The 19861-nt window shown below is 40.9% G+C and overlaps 1 protein-coding gene across 1 annotated transcript in view; it reads right to left on the bottom strand.

Annotated features, from left to right (window-relative positions):
- Window positions 1-689: 689 nt before the first annotated feature.
- myo15b (myosin XVB) overlaps window positions 690-19861 on the bottom strand; it is a 100106-nt gene continuing 80934 nt past the window's right edge. Inside the window, exons 48-64 of the mRNA XM_047338416.1 lie at window positions 18986-19127; window positions 18724-18835; window positions 18260-18593; window positions 18106-18169; window positions 16144-16216; window positions 15982-16058; window positions 15815-15891; window positions 14677-14807; window positions 14453-14547; window positions 14258-14335; window positions 14064-14160; window positions 9253-9401; window positions 9008-9138; window positions 5249-5382; window positions 5017-5150; window positions 1343-1483; window positions 690-977 (exon numbers count right to left, since the gene is read on the bottom strand). Coding sequence (XP_047194372.1) covers window positions 921-977; window positions 1343-1483; window positions 5017-5150; window positions 5249-5382; window positions 9008-9138; window positions 9253-9401; window positions 14064-14160; window positions 14258-14335; window positions 14453-14547; window positions 14677-14807; window positions 15815-15891; window positions 15982-16058; window positions 16144-16216; window positions 18106-18169; window positions 18260-18593; window positions 18724-18835; window positions 18986-19127 — 2026 coding nt within the window. The 3' untranslated portion in view covers window positions 690-920. The remainder of the gene's footprint in view (window positions 978-1342; window positions 1484-5016; window positions 5151-5248; window positions 5383-9007; window positions 9139-9252; window positions 9402-14063; window positions 14161-14257; window positions 14336-14452; window positions 14548-14676; window positions 14808-15814; window positions 15892-15981; window positions 16059-16143; window positions 16217-18105; window positions 18170-18259; window positions 18594-18723; window positions 18836-18985; window positions 19128-19861) is intronic.

The raw sequence follows: 19861 nt of genomic DNA, 5'->3' as shown, positions 1-19861 counted from the left end.
TCCTCACTTTCTGGCCCACCTTTAATAGGCTGTTTGAGGGTTAAGGGTTAGGGGGTTTAGATTACATTACATACATTACATTTCATTTAGCTGACACTTTTATCCAAAGCGACTTACAATAAGTGCATTCAACCATGAGGGTACAAACCCAGAACAACAAGAATCAAGAAAGTACAATTTTCTTCAAGAAAGCCAAAATACAAAGTGCTATAAGTAAATGCCATTTAAGTGCTACTAAATTGTTAGTTTAAACTTTTATCCAAGGTATAGTCGGAAGAGGTGTGTTTTTAGTCTGCGGCGGAAGATGTGTAGACTTTCTGCTGTCCTGATCAGTTAACAGTCATGATTTCGTTGAGTGGTTAGCTCGCAGTGAGGTAGCAACAAGCCGATTGGCAGATGCAGAGCGGAGTGAACGGGCTGGGTTTTAATGTTTGACCACGTCCTGGATGTTGACTGGACCCGATCCGTTCGCAGCACGGTACGCAAGAACTAATGTTTTGAAACGGATGCGGGCAGCCACTGGTAACCAGTGAAGGGAGCGGAGTAGTGTGAGTGAACTTAGGTAGGTTGAAGACCAGTCGAGCTGCTGCATTCTGGATGAGCTGCAGAGGTCGGAAGGCACTAGCAGGTAGACCTGCCAGGAGGGAGTTACAATAGTCTAGGCGTGAGATGACCAGAGCCTGGACCAGAACCTGCGCCGCCTTCTGAGTGAGAAGGGGACATATTCTCCTGCTGTTGTGCAGCATGTGTAGTGCAGCATGTATCAGATTAGAATTAGGGTGAGGCATTTAGTTTTGATGGTTAAGGTTGGGGTAAGGAGCTAGGGAATGTATTATGTATCTTAGAGAGGACACTCTCTAAGATACATGTACAAACGTGTGTGTTTGTGTTTACAGGTGATTTGAAATGGAGCTGGTATCTTAAAGCTGGATCAACTCTTCAATGATCAGAGCAAGGGTGTGGCACATCTCCTTGGCCTGAAAGAGAGATTGAAAGATCAAACATGTATGCACAAATCTCCAGAATTGACCAGTCTATTTGAAATGTCACTGTTTACCAGATTTCACAGCAATTTAGCAATTTAACAGATACTTTGGTGTTTTGTTGGCATTACCTTTCTAAAAGTATTTATGTGGTAAACCTACCTTTGCTTAGAAAACCAAGACATTCTTTTTTTTCTTTGTAAAGCTATGTGATGCTAGATTAAATTTTGCATCATCCCATTATGTCAGGGTTTCTCTCAGGTCTTGATCACATTCCCACTACATTCCACAGGTGAATCCATATGATTGATGAAGTTTTACACAAAAATTGAATTTGTAATCATAACTGTAGTCATTACCTGTTTGAGATGAATGGTGACTTTTTTGGGATAAGCTGTATTGCCATAACTGATGTTGAATGCTGGCACTTTCCCTTGTCTCTTTGGGCGGATGGTGTGCATGGACTGTACATCTGCCAAAGACACCATAAACACCTGCGCCTACATAGGAAAGAAACATTAATCATCAGATGGGTGATACTGGCCTTTTTTCACAATCAGTGTCATAGTTCTGTTATTCACCAGGGATTCTAACCATTTGCTGGAATTTTTATCAGTAGAAAGATCTGTGTCCCAACAAAGGTCAAATGCTACTTCGAATCAAGGACTGTAATAAAGATGGACAACAAATCTCCACTTCCTCCCACTGTACAAAAATGAATTCACAAGATACGGGTGCTTTCATTTGAAGCCAGAGTTTCCGCAGTAGTGATCATGATCCCGCCAATACACCTGCCCGCTAGCCAGTTATCCATCAGTGTGTTATCCTTAGGACTGTTTCTTTGATATTGAATAACTGGAATCTTCTCAATCAATAACAATATTTACACCATTCATGTAAAAAGACAGTGTCTAGGTGAAATGGAGAGGTGTATCAATGTTTAAAGTTTTTATACAGAAGAAAATGTCTGACTGAGATGAATGGAGCAGCAATGACAATTGTAATGATTACCAGTGATTGAAGTATATGTGATAAGGCATATTGTATATCTAAGCAATCTAGTTGTAATCACAATCAATGATCAGCTGCGACCACAATCCATGATCACAATGTTTGATGTGGCCACAGCTGCGATCCCAGATCTGCCACAATAAAGCACAAGGACTCTGTGAAAGAAGTCAAGTCAATAACACGTATTGATTAAACATTCATGTGAAGAGGGAAAAGAGAAAATAGAAGCTCCATGTGTCATGTGTCCCCAACAGTAACGCAATATTCCGACGAGGTGCATTCAAGGACCGTCAGAAATGCTAACATCCGCTAGCTGAGCCACTTCTGGTGGACTCTTAGGCTCATGTGGTGTCATCCAAGTATCTGCAAGCCCCTACAATCATCTTTGACTAGAAACGAGGTCATTTTCACCATGTTTTACGCTTACATTTATGAGAGGCCATTCGGGGTTCAACATCTTTCCCAAGGAAACTTCGGCATTCAACCTTCTGGTTGGAGGACTACCACTCTATCCTCTCAGCCACAGCAGACCACATCATAGATTGAAGTGGCAGCTGATCATGGATTATGATTACAACTAAATATGCCTTCTCACATACATTTACAATTACTGACAATCCTGCCATCATTACAATTGTCATTGCTGTTCCCTTCATCTCTGTCAAACATTTTCTTTTGTATAAACATTAATACACCTCTCCATTTATGTAGACACTGTCTTGATGCATTTTTTAAATGTTGCTATTTTGTTGATGTACTCTGTTATTTGTAACATCTATTGCACTTCTGTCTTTCTTAGGAGACTTATCATTCACTTGAAACTCTCTGTTAGGTTTCTGCGTTTTCCCTCCCTGATAAAAGGGTTTTCCTAATTATTTTTTCCTCACTCTATTCAACAAATAAGGGCAAAGGATGTCACACCCTGTTAAGCCCTATGAGGCAAATTGTGATGAATTTTTATGAAAATGGTCCTGACTGAACTAATTAAAACAAAACACTTGAATATGCATTACTGTGATAAGAACCATGATGGAATGACAGAAACCATCTATTGGAAAAAACTATTTGACCTGAACTTTGATTATCTAGTTTGACCCATGTCCCATCTTCGAACATATAGGGGGCAGAGTTTATGACCAACACTGCAGCTAGCCATTTGGGAGGCCATCAAGATATTTTGGCTTCACTTTTGGTAATTTGTTATGTTGTCCATATTTATTTACAGTCATTGTGCACTGCTCGGAAAATTAAGGCAACACTTAAATCGTCACAGTATAACACCAAGTCAGGTAAACTTCAGGGATATCAATCTGTACATTTAGAAGTGATTGTGAATCAATGTCACCTGCTTTGGTGCAAATGAAAGTGACAACAGGTACAATGGAGAGGCAAAAGCAAGACAACCCCAAAAAGGGAATTGTTTTGCATGTTCCTGGATGACAAAGGCATTGATGCCATTGACCAGCCACCACGTTCCCCTGTCCTAAATCCATTGAGCAATGGGACATTATGTATCGGTGCATCCAACGTCACCAAGTACCGCCACAGACTGTCTAGGAGCTCACAGATGCCCGGCTCCAGGTCTGGGAGGAGATCCCCCAGGACACCATCCACTGACTCTTTAGGAGCATGCCCAGATTTTGTCGGGAGTGCATACAGGCACAAGGGGGCCGTACACACTACTGAGTCACATTATGAGTTGCCGTGATGAAATTCAGATTTTGAATCCAGCCCTCATTGGATTTTGGTTTCCATTTACCATTGCTACATAGTTTTGTTCTTAAAAAATTATGCAATGTACATCAGTCAAGGTTTTCAACTTGAATAATTTGTTCATCAATATTTGATGTGTGATTTAAGTGTTCCCTTAATTTTTGTGTGTATATAGACTCATAGAGGTTAATAGAGGTTTTGTTTCACATTCTTGTGTAAGACTAAATAAACATTCTAAAATCCCTGCAAATGTGAAATGGACACAATGAGATGAAAAAAAAAAATTTTTGTTAAGGGGCACTAAATCCTACTCTGTTCAGCAAAGCTAGTTGGGAGTAAGTTGAGCCCCTAAACATGTTTTGGATTAATTTAAGAAATGACAAATGGTGCAAAGGTAGTTGAAACCTTAAACTTAAAAGTGAGAGTGAAGCCGGGAACCCTGGTCCACTGTCAATACTAGGGATGTCACAAGAACCGATACCTCGGTACCAAGCCAATGCCGAAATTCTAAAAAACGTCACGGCACTCTTTATTTTGCAGTAGGTACCGAACAAAACCAGCCCGCAAAATGATTGCCTCTGTTGCTTGGATCAGGCAGACAGACATTACATGTCCAGTATCCTTGTACTGTGCTGTATTACCCTGCCGCATGTCCTCCCTCCTCACTCCCCCAATGACCTGGATCACTTTAAACCAATAAACACCAACACTTATTTAGATATTAGGACCTGAACAGTACTGAAGTTTACTTTGTGTTTGTTTGATTCGTGCTAAATTTTAGGAGACATATTTAAACACATTGAAAAAAAGTCCAACACACACACAACTCGAGACATATTGTGGCGCGCACAGCCAGGACATCAAGGTTTAAGTGACTGGAGTGATCCGGATTCATGATTCAACATCATCGGTTAATAACTGAATAATGTGTGAAGCATGACAGACACACATTTACTCCCGCAGACAGGAGATAAGTTATTCCTGCAGATCATAACACAATGCAGTGTTTTAACTTCATTGTTGCAGAAGAAGTGCCCCCCTGTTTATCCAGGAACATAAATATGAATTCAGCAGGTTATTGTAAAGATCAGTTCTACATGTGAGTGATTAGAAAAGAGCAGAGGTGCTTGTGATGTGCCTCATGCGTGTGGGGAGCCCCAGCTGCTAAGAATATCCTAGAAGAAACACTGATAACGTTAGCATTTTAAAATACTACTGTAGTAACCTAGTGCTAGCAGCCTTGCACTTGAGTAAGCTAAATTTTGGGAATTGTGAAATCCCTAGTCCATACTGTGGTTTATACATGTACCTGTGTTTTAGGGTCAAGAAACAGCACGCCCTCCTGGCTTATGCTGACCACACAGGGCGAGGGACAGCCACTCTGGCTCACCTTCTGGGCCAAGAAAGTGTTGGAACCAAACAAAGGCAGACTGCTCATAAACTCTGAAAGACAGAAGGTTCAGGCAAATATAATTGTCATCAGTTATCATGTAAAAAGGAGACAAGAGGAGACAGAGTAGCTCAGATGAAGTACTACCTACCGATGAAGCCTGTTTTGGCATCTTGAGGGCTGAGAGACTGCATTGCAGCTAGTTGACCCAGACAGAAGGAGTGGATCTCCTCAGCTTTACTGCTGAATCCGTCCTGTGAGGGCAGGTACTGCTTTATCTCTTGCCTAGAGAAATACAATCATAAATTGTCAACATAAAATAAATGTGGGTTCTAAAAGGTTAAACCACTTTGACTTTTGGATGACTTTTACATGACCTAAACAGTTTGGTGTATAAGTAAAGCAGTTCCATTCCATATGTTTCTCCATATTAGGTATGTGTTGTTACTATAATATGGTAAAATAACTGTGTGCCGCTTCCCATGAGGTTGCCAATTCTACTACTATTGTGACTATACACAGAGGAAAACCAAATCTATGCTTATATGTGCTCAGTGGATGGATACACTGATGTTAATCAAGAAATATAACCAGCTCCTAACATGACCTCAAACCACAAAAAGTCGTATACTTTTGGTGTTGGTATGTGTGTTCTTTAACTTTAGATAGAGGCTACATCCACAGTAATATGTTTTCGTTTTCAAACTAAACTCTGTCCATATGATCATTTTGTTTCATCTGGTCCCTGATTTATGACTTGTTTTTCAGTTTTTTTACATTTTTAGTTGTTTCCTGTTTTATTTTGTACTCACCATTGTTTCTTGTTTTGGAGCATTTCACTTACTGTCGATGTCTACCTTGTGACCTTTTTTGATTACCTGCCCCACCTTGGATTTGTTTAATCTATGTCTATTTTCAGTTTTGTATTGAGTCAGGGTTTTTCCCCTAGTTCTCTGTCAGTTCATCTATTCAGTATTGAGCTTTGAGTCTTGTGAGCATACAAGCCTGAGAGAAAAGAAATGAACTGCTTTTAAAAGAAAATACAGTTGAAGCAGATCTCAGGTCATCAGGCAGTTTCTTCCAGAGAGCAGCACCATAGTGACTTATTGCACCTTCACCTGATTTAGTTTTAATTCTAGGTACATCAAGGAGACACATGCCCGATGATCTGAGAGGTCTGATTGGGCTGCAGCCAGTTGGCAAGTCAGAAATATGTTTAGAGTTTTGTAAAGGAGGAGTAATATTTTAAAGGGGACATAGCATGCAAATTCCACTTTGTTAGTGCTTCTACAGGTTAATGTGGGTATCTGGCATGTCTACCAACCCAAAAACTCTGGGGAAAAAACACTCGCGCGTTTTGTTATAGTTCCTCTAAGTCAGAAACGTCATGCTTGAGCGACTCGATTGCGCTTCCTGGGTATTGTTTCGTAACAAGGAACTGGAAGTCTCCCTACATGGTCTTGGCCCACCCCCCCCCCCGTCCCCCCACACTCGTTACTTCCGGGTTTACACCGGAGGCAGCGAGGCTGCGAGGCAGCGCAGCGCCGTTCCCAAGCACGCAGCCGGGCTGTTCACACGGGACGAGCATTTCTCCGCTGGTCAGCCCGCGATTCACTCACATGTGGCATTTGTCTGGATCGTTGGGACTGGGAGGCTGCAGCAGCTGCTCGGGAGCGACCGCTCGCTCTCCCGTGCGTGAGCTGGAATTTGTGTCAGCGCCACACTGCCAGCTGTGTGGAAGACTTCCGCAGTGTTCAGCTCTACTGTACGCCGGGTTACAGTAGTTACGCCGGGTATACACGGACGCGGAAGCGCAGCTGCGAGGCAGCGCAGCGCCGTGCTCAAGCGCACAGCCGCCTGGCTGTTCACACGGGACGAGCATTTCTCCGCTGGTCAGCCCCATAGACTGTATATATAAGGTCAGCCCGCGATTCTGTCTTCATGCTGGAGGTTAAGATTTGAATCCTGTTCCTGGTCTATCTCGCCTCTCTCTCCTCCCCCCTATCTCTGCCCTCTTTTCCACCCATCTCTCCTCTCTTCCCCATTTGTCTCTGCTCACCCCAACCGGTCGATGCAGATGGCCGCCCACACCGAGTCTGGTTCTGCCAGAGGTTTCATTCAGTTAATGAGGGAGTTTTTTCTCTGCACAGTCACCAAAGTGCTTGCTCATCGTGGGAACTTTTGGGTTTCTCTATAATTTTTAAGGAGATAATGCATAATATGATTTGGTGCTATACAAATAAAATAAAAATAAATAAATAAATAAAATTGAACTGATAGTGACACCAAGGTTTCTGACTTGCTCACTGTGCAGAATAAGATGCTGATATAGATGCAGTTGTCCTACAATACTTCAGATTGACCTTGTGATCCCCTGTTTTGCTTTTTGTACCACCAATTTACAAACGTCTCTTAAATCACATTTACTCTCCTGAATTGAGAAATTACTTTGGACACAACTTGGGAGTGACTTTGATTTAACTCTAAACATTTATTGCATTATTTTATAGTATATCAAATCATGTAATTTCATCGTATGGGATTTTATAAATAGTTCATTTTGTGTGATCATAGTAACCCGCCTTATTGATAATATGTATGCCTTTTTCCTTTAGTAATACAATTTGAATTAAAATTGTAATGTTGACCCCCACAGTTTCACCCATAGATAAGGAAGTATTAGTGAACAATAAATACTATGCAAAACGTGATGATTTATTGTGTCTAGATTTGTACAGGCTTGCTATTCACTTTGAAATCTTTTCTTCAATATGTTGTTTTCATGTTAATTTATAATTGAATTATTAAAATTCTGTTTTTCATCAAACTTGAGGATTTCCAGGACAAAATATATTGGTATCTTCTGCAAAAGTAGCAAACTTTAACAACTCTGTAACATTACAAATGTTATTAATATAAAGTTATGGACCAATCACAGATCCCTGTGGTACTCCACAAGTGACCATCCTAAATTGGGTGTCATTGATTTGCACACATTGCTGTGTGTTTTCCAGGTGGCTTTTCAGCCAGGAGTAAGCAGGGCTCCAGTCTAACTTTTTACATTGGTTGCACTGGAATGCCAGACTTTGTATCCCTTTGTTCACCAAGTCTCACTAATAGCAATGACTTGAAACAGATGTTTTAATGATGTGTATGACCCAGCCTTGTTTATTGACCTTGCCTTTTGCCTGATTTGACGGCCTATCGGCGTAATAAACCCATATGTCTTAATAAAAACTGTTTATAGGAACTGTTTGTGAGTTTTCTGTGGGTCTTGCATTTGATTCCTTATTTGTTATCAGTTGTAACACGTATTTACTTTATCAGTAATAATTACCATCCATAACACACCAGAAAACAGATGTCATGTGACCATTCACGTACACTGGGCGTGTGTGTGCGTAAACAGGAAGCAGATTCTCCACTCACCTCATTGTAACGAAAAACAACAATGGTGAAAAGTAAGAGCAAGGATATCTTTTCTTGGACCCACAACATGGTGGAACTCTAACTGACAATAAGTGTTGCTGACTACCAATTTTGCACCAATTTTTTCAGACAAGACAAAGTCAGGTAATGAAAACCTTGTTTTATGTATAGGTGCCACTCTCTGTAACTTAAGACTTTACTTAGATAAATGTAGTCAGTTGAAATACCTTTTAAAATTAAAACTAATATATTTTTAATGTGAAGGGGGCCTAAAGACAAAAATGTCCAGATATTTCATATTTTGAGAGTTCTGGGCAGACAGTAAGGGATTTGTTTATTCTTTAACTCAGTAATAAGATTGTTTTTAATTCTGTTCATTAGGAAGACTAAGGATGTGATTGAACAATGAGCTGGTTTTCCACAATGTCAAATTCCTACATTGATCAGTATTGGATTTTTGAGATCAGTGTGTGTGACTCACAGTGAGGGCTGATTTCCTTGACCTCGAGCCAGATGCTGCAAAGCTGAGAGCTCTGCCATGTGCTGGATTGATGAGGAACCCCCTGCAGCAGGAGGAAGGATCAGTCGCCCACTCAAATAGTCGCCCAGGAGCTAGAGTTACACACACACACAGAAAGTTAGTATATAAATAACAACGACACTGAAACCAGACCAATGGCTAGAAAAGTACTTTTATATCTGGCTACTATGAACTCATCTTGTTACCTGCTGATAGTGGAAATTCATATAGAGGTCACTTTTGAAGGACAGAGGGTTTCTCCACATCACTCTCCTCAGAGACAAGAAGATGGAGTTGTCATCCAGCGGAAAGTCAAAGAGATACTCCTTAGCATGGAGGGGACGCACAATTCCATCTGACAGTGGAGGAGCAAAGCAGTGATGAGCAGGGGCAGGACACTGATCTGCTAATACGTGGAATGTTCTTGAAACATATCCTTTAAAAAAATATCAATCAAAGCAGATCCAGATTCCTTTCCTTTTGGGTGATTTTCCCATTTTTGCTAAACTGATTAATTACTTATATTCCAGCTTGACTTAACGTAACAACCGTCGGTTGCCCACGACTAATTAATCTCAAACTTATCTTTCCTGCTATAATTAAAACTCCCTGTACACGAACAGCTACACCTCCGATCACCAGTCCTTCAAGCTCTTGAAGTTTGCGGATGACACCACCCTCATCGGACTCATCTCTGGTGGGGACGAGTCTGCCTACAGGTGGGAGATTGACTAGAAGGGGATTGGCTGCAACCTGCCTTCTCTCCAGGGCCTGTACGTCTCCAGGACTCTGAGGCTTGCAGGTCAAATTGTGGCCACCCCTCCAACCCTGGACATGGACTCTTAGAGCCACTTCTCTCAACATTGTCAACGGTAATACACATTATCCTTTTCAATTTGCCTACAAGCGAGGTCGCAGCACAGAAGATGCAGTTGTCACACTTGTGCATCTAATAACCAAGAACCTAAACCAACCTAAAACATGCCAGAGCTCTTTTCTTGAATTTGTATGTGTATTTAATACAATTCAGGCCGATGTACACCTCTCTAAAATGATCCAGTAAAACTTAATCTAAATCTCATTTATTATACATTAGCCAGATAATTATTCCGTTTTTTAAATCAGTGATCCATAGTGTCATGTTTTACTGCAGCTCAGCCTGGTTAAGCTGCCTGTCTATTGCACTCAAAAACTAAAACAAATATTATTGGCCAGCCTGTGGCTCACTTTTTTCAAGCAGCCCACAATAAGAGCATGCTCAGGCTTGCTAAGAATATCTCCTCCAACCATGTTTTAAACAGAGAATACCAACTTCTGCCCTCTAATAGGTGATTTAGATTTTATCTAAACATAAGGGTTGTTAGTATAATTATGCTATATTATTATCATAATATCAGGGGTGTGAAAATTATGACAATAGTATAATTCATCATAATTTCTGGGACATTATATTATCCAACAAAATTTGGTATCATGATATGTCTTTCATATTGGTATTATACACTGAAATATCCCTAAATGAATTGATATTGAATCAAATTGATGCATAATTAATCTCGGTGTAAAATGACAATAAAGTTGTATTGTATTGTAGAAACCTGGAGGTCACTCATGCGAAGAGAGGAACTAGATCAGAATGTGGGGAAGGCTCTAGCACTAAAACAGCACTACTTAAAGTAACTATTGGAATTTTACTAACAGCTGATGCTGGTGATTGATCTGAATTCTTTTAGATTTAAGTTCAGCATTTGACACAGTGGATAACCCTATGGATCGCCGTAAAAAGTGGGTTGGCATTAGAGACACTGCACCAGACTGGTTTAAATCCTATCTATCAAACAGAACTCTCTTTGTAGTCATGGGTAATGCCTCCTCTTCAGTGGCCCCTCTGATAGGGGGTGTCCCTCAAGGCTTCATCCTTGGCCCTTTATAGTTCAGTTTATACATGCTACCACTGGGACATATCATAAAGAAACACAAAATCCACTAGCACTGCTACCCAGTTGACACTTCAATTTATGTCCCAGTAAAAACCAGTGGAGAAGGCAATTTTAAAAACCTTAGTTCTGATCAACTGAGGTTGATTATCTAGACCAGACATGTCAAACTCAAGGCCCGCAGGCTACTTCCAGCCTGTGGTCCAATTATATCCGGCCTGCGATAAAATATCATATGTCTATATGACATGTCTTAACTGGCCCGCCGGTAAATGGAATGCACCTTTTTTTATTTGTGAACACACGGAGCGAGCGAGCGCTCCTCTCCACTCGCCAAGTGAGAGGTAGGCGGCGTGCACGGGCTACATAGGCCGAGCCACGATGCGCAACGTGCAGCTAGACGCACACGGAGCGAGCATTCCTCTCCACTCCACTCACTCGCAGAGTATTTGATAATATAAAATTATTTGTCCAGTGTTCAAGAGATCCTAGTGCCTGCCCGTCAAGTTCACCGTGTCTCTCAGGCTTATCGCTCTCTCATTTTCCTTCCGTCTTTCTCTCTGCATCTCGCTCCGGCCGGAGAGCCAGGCGGCATGCACAGGCTCCATTAGCCGACCAAGAGTGCACACAGCCCTGAAGGACAGAGAGCCAGGCGGAGTGCACAGGCTCCACTGACCGAGCCACGGTGCACAATGCCCGGCTAGAAGCACAGGAGTCGTCTCACTGATGCAAACCTTCACTCCATCTTGAGGGTTTCTACAGCACAGAACCTAACCACAATAATAACAACAATAATGAACTGGCAGCCAAGAAAAGATGCCAAACATCTGGCTCAGGCTCATGAACATAAAAGAAGAGCCTGCCTAAATATGTTTTATTTTTGCACTTTATCCAATATCCTGTCCACCCTATTTGGCCCTCGACGTAATCCCAGTTATTTAATTGTTTCACCACTGACCTAGTCGATAGCACTGCAGACTTACTACGAGTAACACTAGACTATAGCACCTCTAAAGTAGAGGCTTGTAAAACATATCAAATTAGTGCCGGTTGAAGCAGTGATGGACGGAGCAGTAATTCTGCAGGGACAATTAACGCATTTTCTCCTCTGCCTCGTTTAGTGTGTATATTTAGATCGCATTTATTTTTCCATTGTTTATTTTCAGAACCGCACACAAAAAAAGTATCCTCTCAAAACAGATTCTCTGGCTGGAATCATTTTCTCCATAGTTGTCCAACTCAAACCAGTGTTTCCCAGAGGTCCCCATCCACACAAGAGCAAAATAAAAACAGCCACAGGTTTCACATTAGCACTGCAGTCTGGCTGACACAGCTCTACTGAAACCAGTATTCCTCAAAACCTTAACAGCAGTGTTGTAGTGCAGCATATCACAGGTATATGGTGTATTCCACACATATTTTTCAATCCACATTTTTTTCTACCGCCCTCTGGTGCGCATCATTCAGTAATGTGCTGCGAGTAAAATGTCTTCGTACGACAGCAAAAGAATGACCTGCCTTAATCTGCCTCTGACTGTTTTGTAGTCGTTGCTTTTGTTGGTTTGGGCATGCAAAGGTGTGTACATAGTAATATTTGCAATACTTGCAAACTGTAGTATTTAGACAGTATTTTTATTTGAAAACTACCCCTTGACAAATAATGGTGTACACTCTCTGATGCAAATGAGCTGTTCCAAGTAACAGTTTACTCAAGAAACTACTGGCTCATTTTCTACTTGCAAATTGAGAGATTGATTGTCCAGTTTTCATGTGTGAATGGAATAAGGAATAGTTGACTCAAAATGCAAAGTCATATAGTTGTCTCACTCATAAGTCTGTGGGCCAGTATTGATGCAAAATCTGCATCTGCATCAGAAATTAAATGACAATGTGAAAATACTTTTGGCCCATTCTTGGGTGAACAAAATATACAAGAGTAGTCTTACATGTCACTGTATATAACATGCAACATTTATCCTTTGCCGGTTGTACTGCTTTAAATAAATTATTTATTATTACCACTTCTCCAGGCACCACAAAACCACTGCTTAACAGCAATGACTTTATGCATTTGTTTCATGATCAAATTTTAATTATTCAAATCAAAATTGATCATCTCCTGCCCTTAATGAATGCTAATGTTGACCACTGAAATGCAATCACTTTATCTTTGAGTCCAAGTGACAACTGATCAAAAGTAAAAGAAATTCCCTCAAATCAGTGTTGAGATAACACATTCAAGAGGCCAGAACCATGTCAGGTCATCCACGAGTCAAAGTGACTTGTGCCAGTTATAATGAAATTCCCTATACTGGCAGGCCAGATATCACATTTACAGGAACCTGAGATGACTCCTTGACCTTCTGCCTCCAGGCGCCAAAATCTTAAAAGGGATGTAGTTTGTAGTTCTTCCTTACTCTTCTTGACGGTTGAGGGCAGAGGATGTTGCACCCTTTATGAGTAATAGTTTCTGCTGTCGGAGATGCGTCATGTTGTTAACTGTACTTAGTGCTGTGGTAAAATCGTACTGTGTATTGTGAACTAAGTAGAAAAACATTTACATCTTACTGTTAATAAAACATTTACTTGTTTGTGTGTTTTTTTTCAAGCATTCAACTACACTGTATATAAAAAACATTTAATCTAAAATGGATACAGTATGTGTATTATGCTGTGGTTTGTGCGTGTGCTTGGTCACACCACCAATTATGCACAGGGCCTCACCCTTCCCATGACAGGTCTAGATACTACTCGAGTTAGATGAGAAAATGCATTAATCATGTAATTTGAGTGACCTGATCCTTTGAACATGACTGACAAAAACTTCTGTTTTAGTGTGAGCTATACCAAAAATCCCCCTTTGCCAAAGCATTTAACCTGCAGAAGCAGAGGAAGAAGTACAAATTGCAGAGGCAGAGAAGAAAGAGGGCATAAAATCCAAAAAGGATCATGTTTAACACAGCATAATGGCTTGTTATACCGAACAACAAGCTGAACAAAGAGTAAGTCTGCCTCGAACTTTACTACACAATTTATGACTTGTCATTATGTCTATTATAATACATCATAATCTAATTTACCTTTATGTCTGTTGCAGAAGATGGCGAAGTCTTTGATTTCTGTGAGATTTGAGATGCCCATTTCCTTACAGAACTCTTTTACCACATCTGATGCCATCTTGATGAAGATTAACAAACCACAAAGAATGTTAATTGAAAACAAAAGAGTACTGTTCTTTTTTTTTTTAAATCAGTCTGTATAAAATGCATCTTACACTGAAGCTGTGTATCTTCATTGGGAAATCCCCGCCTCCTGGTAGCTGGATGGGAATGCGTCGAAAGGTTTTGCCACCCTGCAGAAAACCATGGCACAGTCCTCAGACAGATAATGATGGAATGATGGAATGCAGCAGATAAAATACATAATGAAGGATTTGCTTTTGTATGCACCAGTGCATTGGTTAACTTACCAGAATGGCTTCCGTCTCGATCTGTGAGGGGATATTTCGGCGACCATCGAAATCGAGAGATCGTTGAAGGTTATCCACACACACATATGCCAGCTCTGAGAAGAAGATGTGCATTGAATAAGCTACCTAAACATTAACTGTCTTTTTTAAAACATACATGGCAGGTTGTTTTAATTACTGATAAGAGATATCTGTGTGTATGTACTATGTTGTGTGTCTCTTACCTTGGTATGGATGTTCATAGTCCTGAGAGATGTTGTGTAGGTGTTGTGTGATGGATGGCTGCAGAGTACCAGAGCAAGGGAAGAACCCAGTCATCAGGCTGAGTAGCCGCCAACCAAGGGTACAACTGGATCTGTGGAGACAACATACAACAATCAGAAAATAGTTGTAACAAAAAAACATAGCAATGGTGGATTTATTTTTCTTTGTTGCAAAGTTTAAATATAATAATAATGACAATAGCTTTCTTTGTATAGCACTTATCTAAACAAGGTTACAAAGTGATGTACAAGTGCGCCCTGACAGAGAGAGCCCGGTCTCCCTGAGTAGTCAGCCTCGACCTAGGGACCGCTAACAAGGACTGGGATTGTAGGGAGTCAGAGCTGCGAAATGTCAGTGGGGCGAGCCCATGTTGAGCTTTAAGTTATGAAAAGAATCATAAAATCAATCCTGAATTTAACTGGTAACCAGTGAAGGGATGCAAGGCTTGGCGTGATATGAGACCTACAGTTTGTTTTAGTTAAAGTACGGACAGCAGTGTTTTGAACAAGCTGCAAACGAGTTTCTGAGGTTTGACTAAGGCATGTAGAAAAGTGCATTGCAATAGTCCAGACGGGAAAAGCTATGTATTAGCTTTTCTAAATCAGGGAGAGATAGAATTGATTTAATTGATTTAATTTAATTAGGAAATATTTCGTAGATTGAAGTAGCCGGATTTAATGATTTCATTAACGTGTGTTTAAAAATTCAGATGAGAATCGTATGTGACACCTAGATTTTTAGCTGGACCGAGAAATGATAGGATAGTAAATATAACTCGCAACCATTACACAGTCATATTCTACTGATTTAATATTTCACTCTTGTTGCATTGTCAGACTCGAAATGGACAGTTAAAAAAATTATCAGAATTTATGTAGCACTTTAATTTATTTATGTGTGAAGTATGTCCAAACTTTCTTCTTCCATCAAAAGCTCATGTTATTTGATCCAGACTTTAAAACATGGTATATTTTTGTAAACCATTACAGAGGCAGATCCATGTGGGTTAGTTTATTAATATTTTAAATTCCTGTTGTTACTTAGTAGTAGTATGTAATTGAAAATATTTCCAAAATTCATTAAATGCCACAGACTCACTTGGCTGGGTTGTTGGTGGTTTGCTTGATGACCTGGCAGTAAAGTTCATCTTGCAGCAGCTCCTTTTCTTTCCCTAGCTGAACATAACAGAGAAACACTTCTTTAAATCCCAAAGTCTGATTGATACCCATAAATCTTGCATATACACAGTTTGAATGCAGACTGACCAATAATATGTGGCTAAGGCAGTCTGACTGGGTTTTATCCTTTTTCAATGGCATGTCACCCATGAACTGCATCAAGTCTAGAAGGACAAACAAATGGAAGCATGACAGAGGAACATCAATGATCCTGGTGTATATTAGCATGGTTCGTGTGAGTACACTCACTCATGAAGCACTGGACAGATAATTTATTGATTTCAGGATCACTGTAGAGAATGAGGGACTCTTGTATGGGGACCTGGATAAAACAAGAACAAAGTGCAGTTAGTTGTACTTACTTAGGATATTTCATTGACATGGTTGTTCACTTTGCACTCACTAACGATGTTAAATATCTTGGAAACTTTGGTAGCAAGGCCTAATAAATAAAACAGGTGTCCTTGTGAAAAAGTAAATTTAAAAAATGTGTCAGGGCTCTCTTCTCTTTCACCCCAACGTCTGTGTATCAGGGCTCGCTGCAGGTCCATACCTGACCACAGATTTGCATGAGGAAATTGTGTGGTGCTGTAGATTCCTGTAATGCTCTGCCCCACATGAAATGTATGCAGCATAGAAGAAATATGAGCAAGAAAAACCTAATAAAGCATGTGCCCCACCTTGCATCAATGGGCAGGATGCTAGAGATCAGGGGTCTCATTTATAACCGTTGCGTACGCACAAAACAGGAGCCTGAAACGTACGTACGCCACTTCTCACGCAAACGTTGGGATTTATAAAAACAAACTTTACGGGAAAATTTGCGCATTTCCAAGCGAACTCTGACCCATGCGTACGAACGTTTTGGAGACGGGAAAGTGGCGACGCAGACGTGAGGTGGTGAACTGAAACCAGATTATTGATCCACTTCATCATTTACATTAAAACCAAAAGCTTGTGCTCGCGCGACATATCTGTTACACAGAAACCTTTTAAATATATAAAACAACTTACAGCAAATTACGTTCAGATTCCATTAAACAGAGGAGTTACAGAGCCGAGTCATTAATAGGTTTTAATAATATCTTCTAACACTGTGCGTGTATCATCAAATCACTGCAGTGAACGGGACTGTGCCGTCAGGCGCACAGAGCGCACAGAGTGCACAGAGTGCACAGAGAGCACAGGAGATCACTTACAAGAAATGAAGAAAAACTATTCACTTTCCAAATAGTATCCCAGAGTGGAGGTTAGGATCCACTGATGTGAGGTAATCGGTTCAATTGCTCTAAATAAATAAATACTGTGGTGACACTGCTGCGTGATGGATGCATGTGAATGGAAGGATGAGGAGGAAGCGAGGGTTCAGCGATGTCTGATCAGCTGATATAGATTCTATTGATCTGTGATCTTTGTGCTGAACTGAGTCCAGTATCACACAGATCGACCGACGGAACCGAACCATCCCAGTGCAAACACGAGCATATAATAATAATTGTTAAATTCTAAGGATTGAGGACATCACACCGGTCTCTGAATTTAATAATCCTGCAGTTTTGGATGATTAAAATACGAACATGAGATACAAAAAGTTCCCCTCAAATTCTGACAGTGTGTTTTTTTGCCTCCAACTTTGAATTGGATCTTTTTTATTTCAGGCTCCATTCTCTCTATCGTCCTCACTCTAACTCACTGTATTATCCACAGCAGCAGCAGCAGAGTATCAGTGTATTTTCTTAGTGACATCACTGCTGTCCCATAAAATCGCTCTTCACCCCCGCCTCACTAACAAACACCTCGATGTCAGTGTCAGAAAGTTTCACTTCCTCTTCTCATCGCTTGATGCCGTGACTCTGTCATGAGTCACCTTGGAAACCCATTGGTCAGCAGCATCATTTAATATTCATGAGGAGCTTTGCATTGACCATTTATGGTTGAGAGTGGGCGTGTAGAGGGCGGAGTATGAGGCAGATCCAAGTACGAATGTTTCCAGGTGGACTGTGATTTAGTTTTATAAATGAGACCCCAGGTCTCAAGCCTGAATGTTGCAGCTGAAAGACATTTTTTCTCCTGAGAGGCATGTACCTCAGTCAAGCAGTGATTCCAGCATTTTAAACAGACAGCCAAGCTTAGACAAAGGGTTATTATACACATGTACAGATTTGTTAATCTACAAAAAATTATTATATCTGAGGTATTGTACTGTCTTACCTTTGTGTGCTGAACCACCTCTGAAAAATTCCTTCCACTGGCTGGCAGACCCATGTTCCCCACTCTTTAACAAACAAATAATGGTAGCACAGAATTAGCTATGTCACGTTATAGGAATCTGAATTACCTCAGCAGAATGAGCTATATAATTTGCGTTTTTCTATTATACCTGAAGTATTTAATGGCAAACTTAGCCATAACTGAGAGGATCTCCAAATCATTGACTGAGCCCTGAGTTGAGCTCTGGACTGATCCCTGGACCAAAGCCTCTCTTTTAGGCCATTCTGAATCAGCACTGGTCATATGCCTGCTGTTGGGATCAGGAGACAGTCCCTTGGGTGGACTGACCACTTTAGTGCTTCTCATGCTTTTTCTCTTTGGATCTGTTTGGTCAAGTTGGAGAGAGTGGTAGTCCGGGGCTGCAGATGGCTGAGTAGCATCTTCTGGAAAAAGACCAGACCGCCCTCCCAAGGTCCCAAAACACCAGCCTAGTGGAACACAAAAAAGTAATTTGATGGATTAGGAGATGTGTATATGCATCCAACAATGTGGTAGTTTCAAGGGTTTGGTATGCCTTACTTTAATCCAACATTTCAAGGAGCCATTAAATGATCTCACCTGTCTGGATTCCTTCCATTGGTAGAACTTTGATGATGTCACCCTTGCAGAAACTGAGCAGACTCTTGTCATCTGTCACAAAACTCTTCAGGGCAATGACATGACCTGAGTCCTAGAGAGCATGGAGAGGGATGTCCAGAAGGATAGTATATGGACTAAAAGGGTTGTGGCTAAAATACATGCCTGGGGTCACATTGCCAAACGTTGCTACAAAGCATCAAAAGGACAGATAAATAAATGTACGATGATAATAGAATTCTACCTTGATGAGCTCCTGAAGGAATAATTGGATCATGGCAGTGATCTGAGGGGCTCTGTTGGACTGCAGCAGCAAGTCTTCATTCTTCAGCTCCAGTTTCACACTGCCTGCACCTTGGTGGTCAACTGAGAGCACCTCTGCAAAACTACATTGGGGAGAATACAGCAGAAGATAAATATAAGACAATGCCTGTTGTCAGGGCCTCCAACTCTGCCTAGCTACAGTGTGTCTCTCTCCCCCTCTTTGTGTGTGCGTGTGCGTGTGTGTGTGTGCGCGTATGCGTGTGGATTACTGGAGTCGAGTCAGGTGTGCAGGAGACCACCAACTGCCAGTCATCACCATCATCCTGCTCAGCTACAAATACCTGGTTCCTCCCTCAACAATCATAGACTGTTGTAGTCAGTCGCATTTCCAGCCATTCTTGGAAATATATTCTTATGTTGTTTTTGCCAGCCAGTAACCCTGTGTTTCTCTGTACCTGCAGTTCCTCTGCCTGACTGCTGCCTCCATCCATTGCTCCCTCCTGTCTCATCTCAGGAGTGCAGCCACTACCTGTCTCTGTCGATGTGTGCTGCTTGTGGGTTCTCTGACCAGTCCTAACACGTGTAACAGTTTTAGAATTTAAGGTGCACTAATCAAGATGCTCACATTAACATGTAAAATGACTTTCAGGTATTTCTCTCAAACAGAAACCAAAAACAGAACTGGAGGATGAATGTTGGACTAAAATTCATCAGTGGAACAGAAACACAACTACAAATGAATGTTATTGCTGCAACTGTTTGCTAACATGTTCTCCATCAACTTTATGATGTTATAATACACTGCTCAAAAAAAGAATGGAACACTTATTTGTCACAGTATAACACCAAGTCAGTT

Source organism: Hippoglossus stenolepis, chromosome 21 (assembly GCF_022539355.2).
Source record: "Hippoglossus stenolepis isolate QCI-W04-F060 chromosome 21, HSTE1.2, whole genome shotgun sequence".
Classification (NCBI taxonomy): Eukaryota; Metazoa; Chordata; class Actinopteri; order Pleuronectiformes; family Pleuronectidae; genus Hippoglossus; species Hippoglossus stenolepis.
This window is presented reverse-complemented; position numbering and strand designations above follow the sequence as displayed.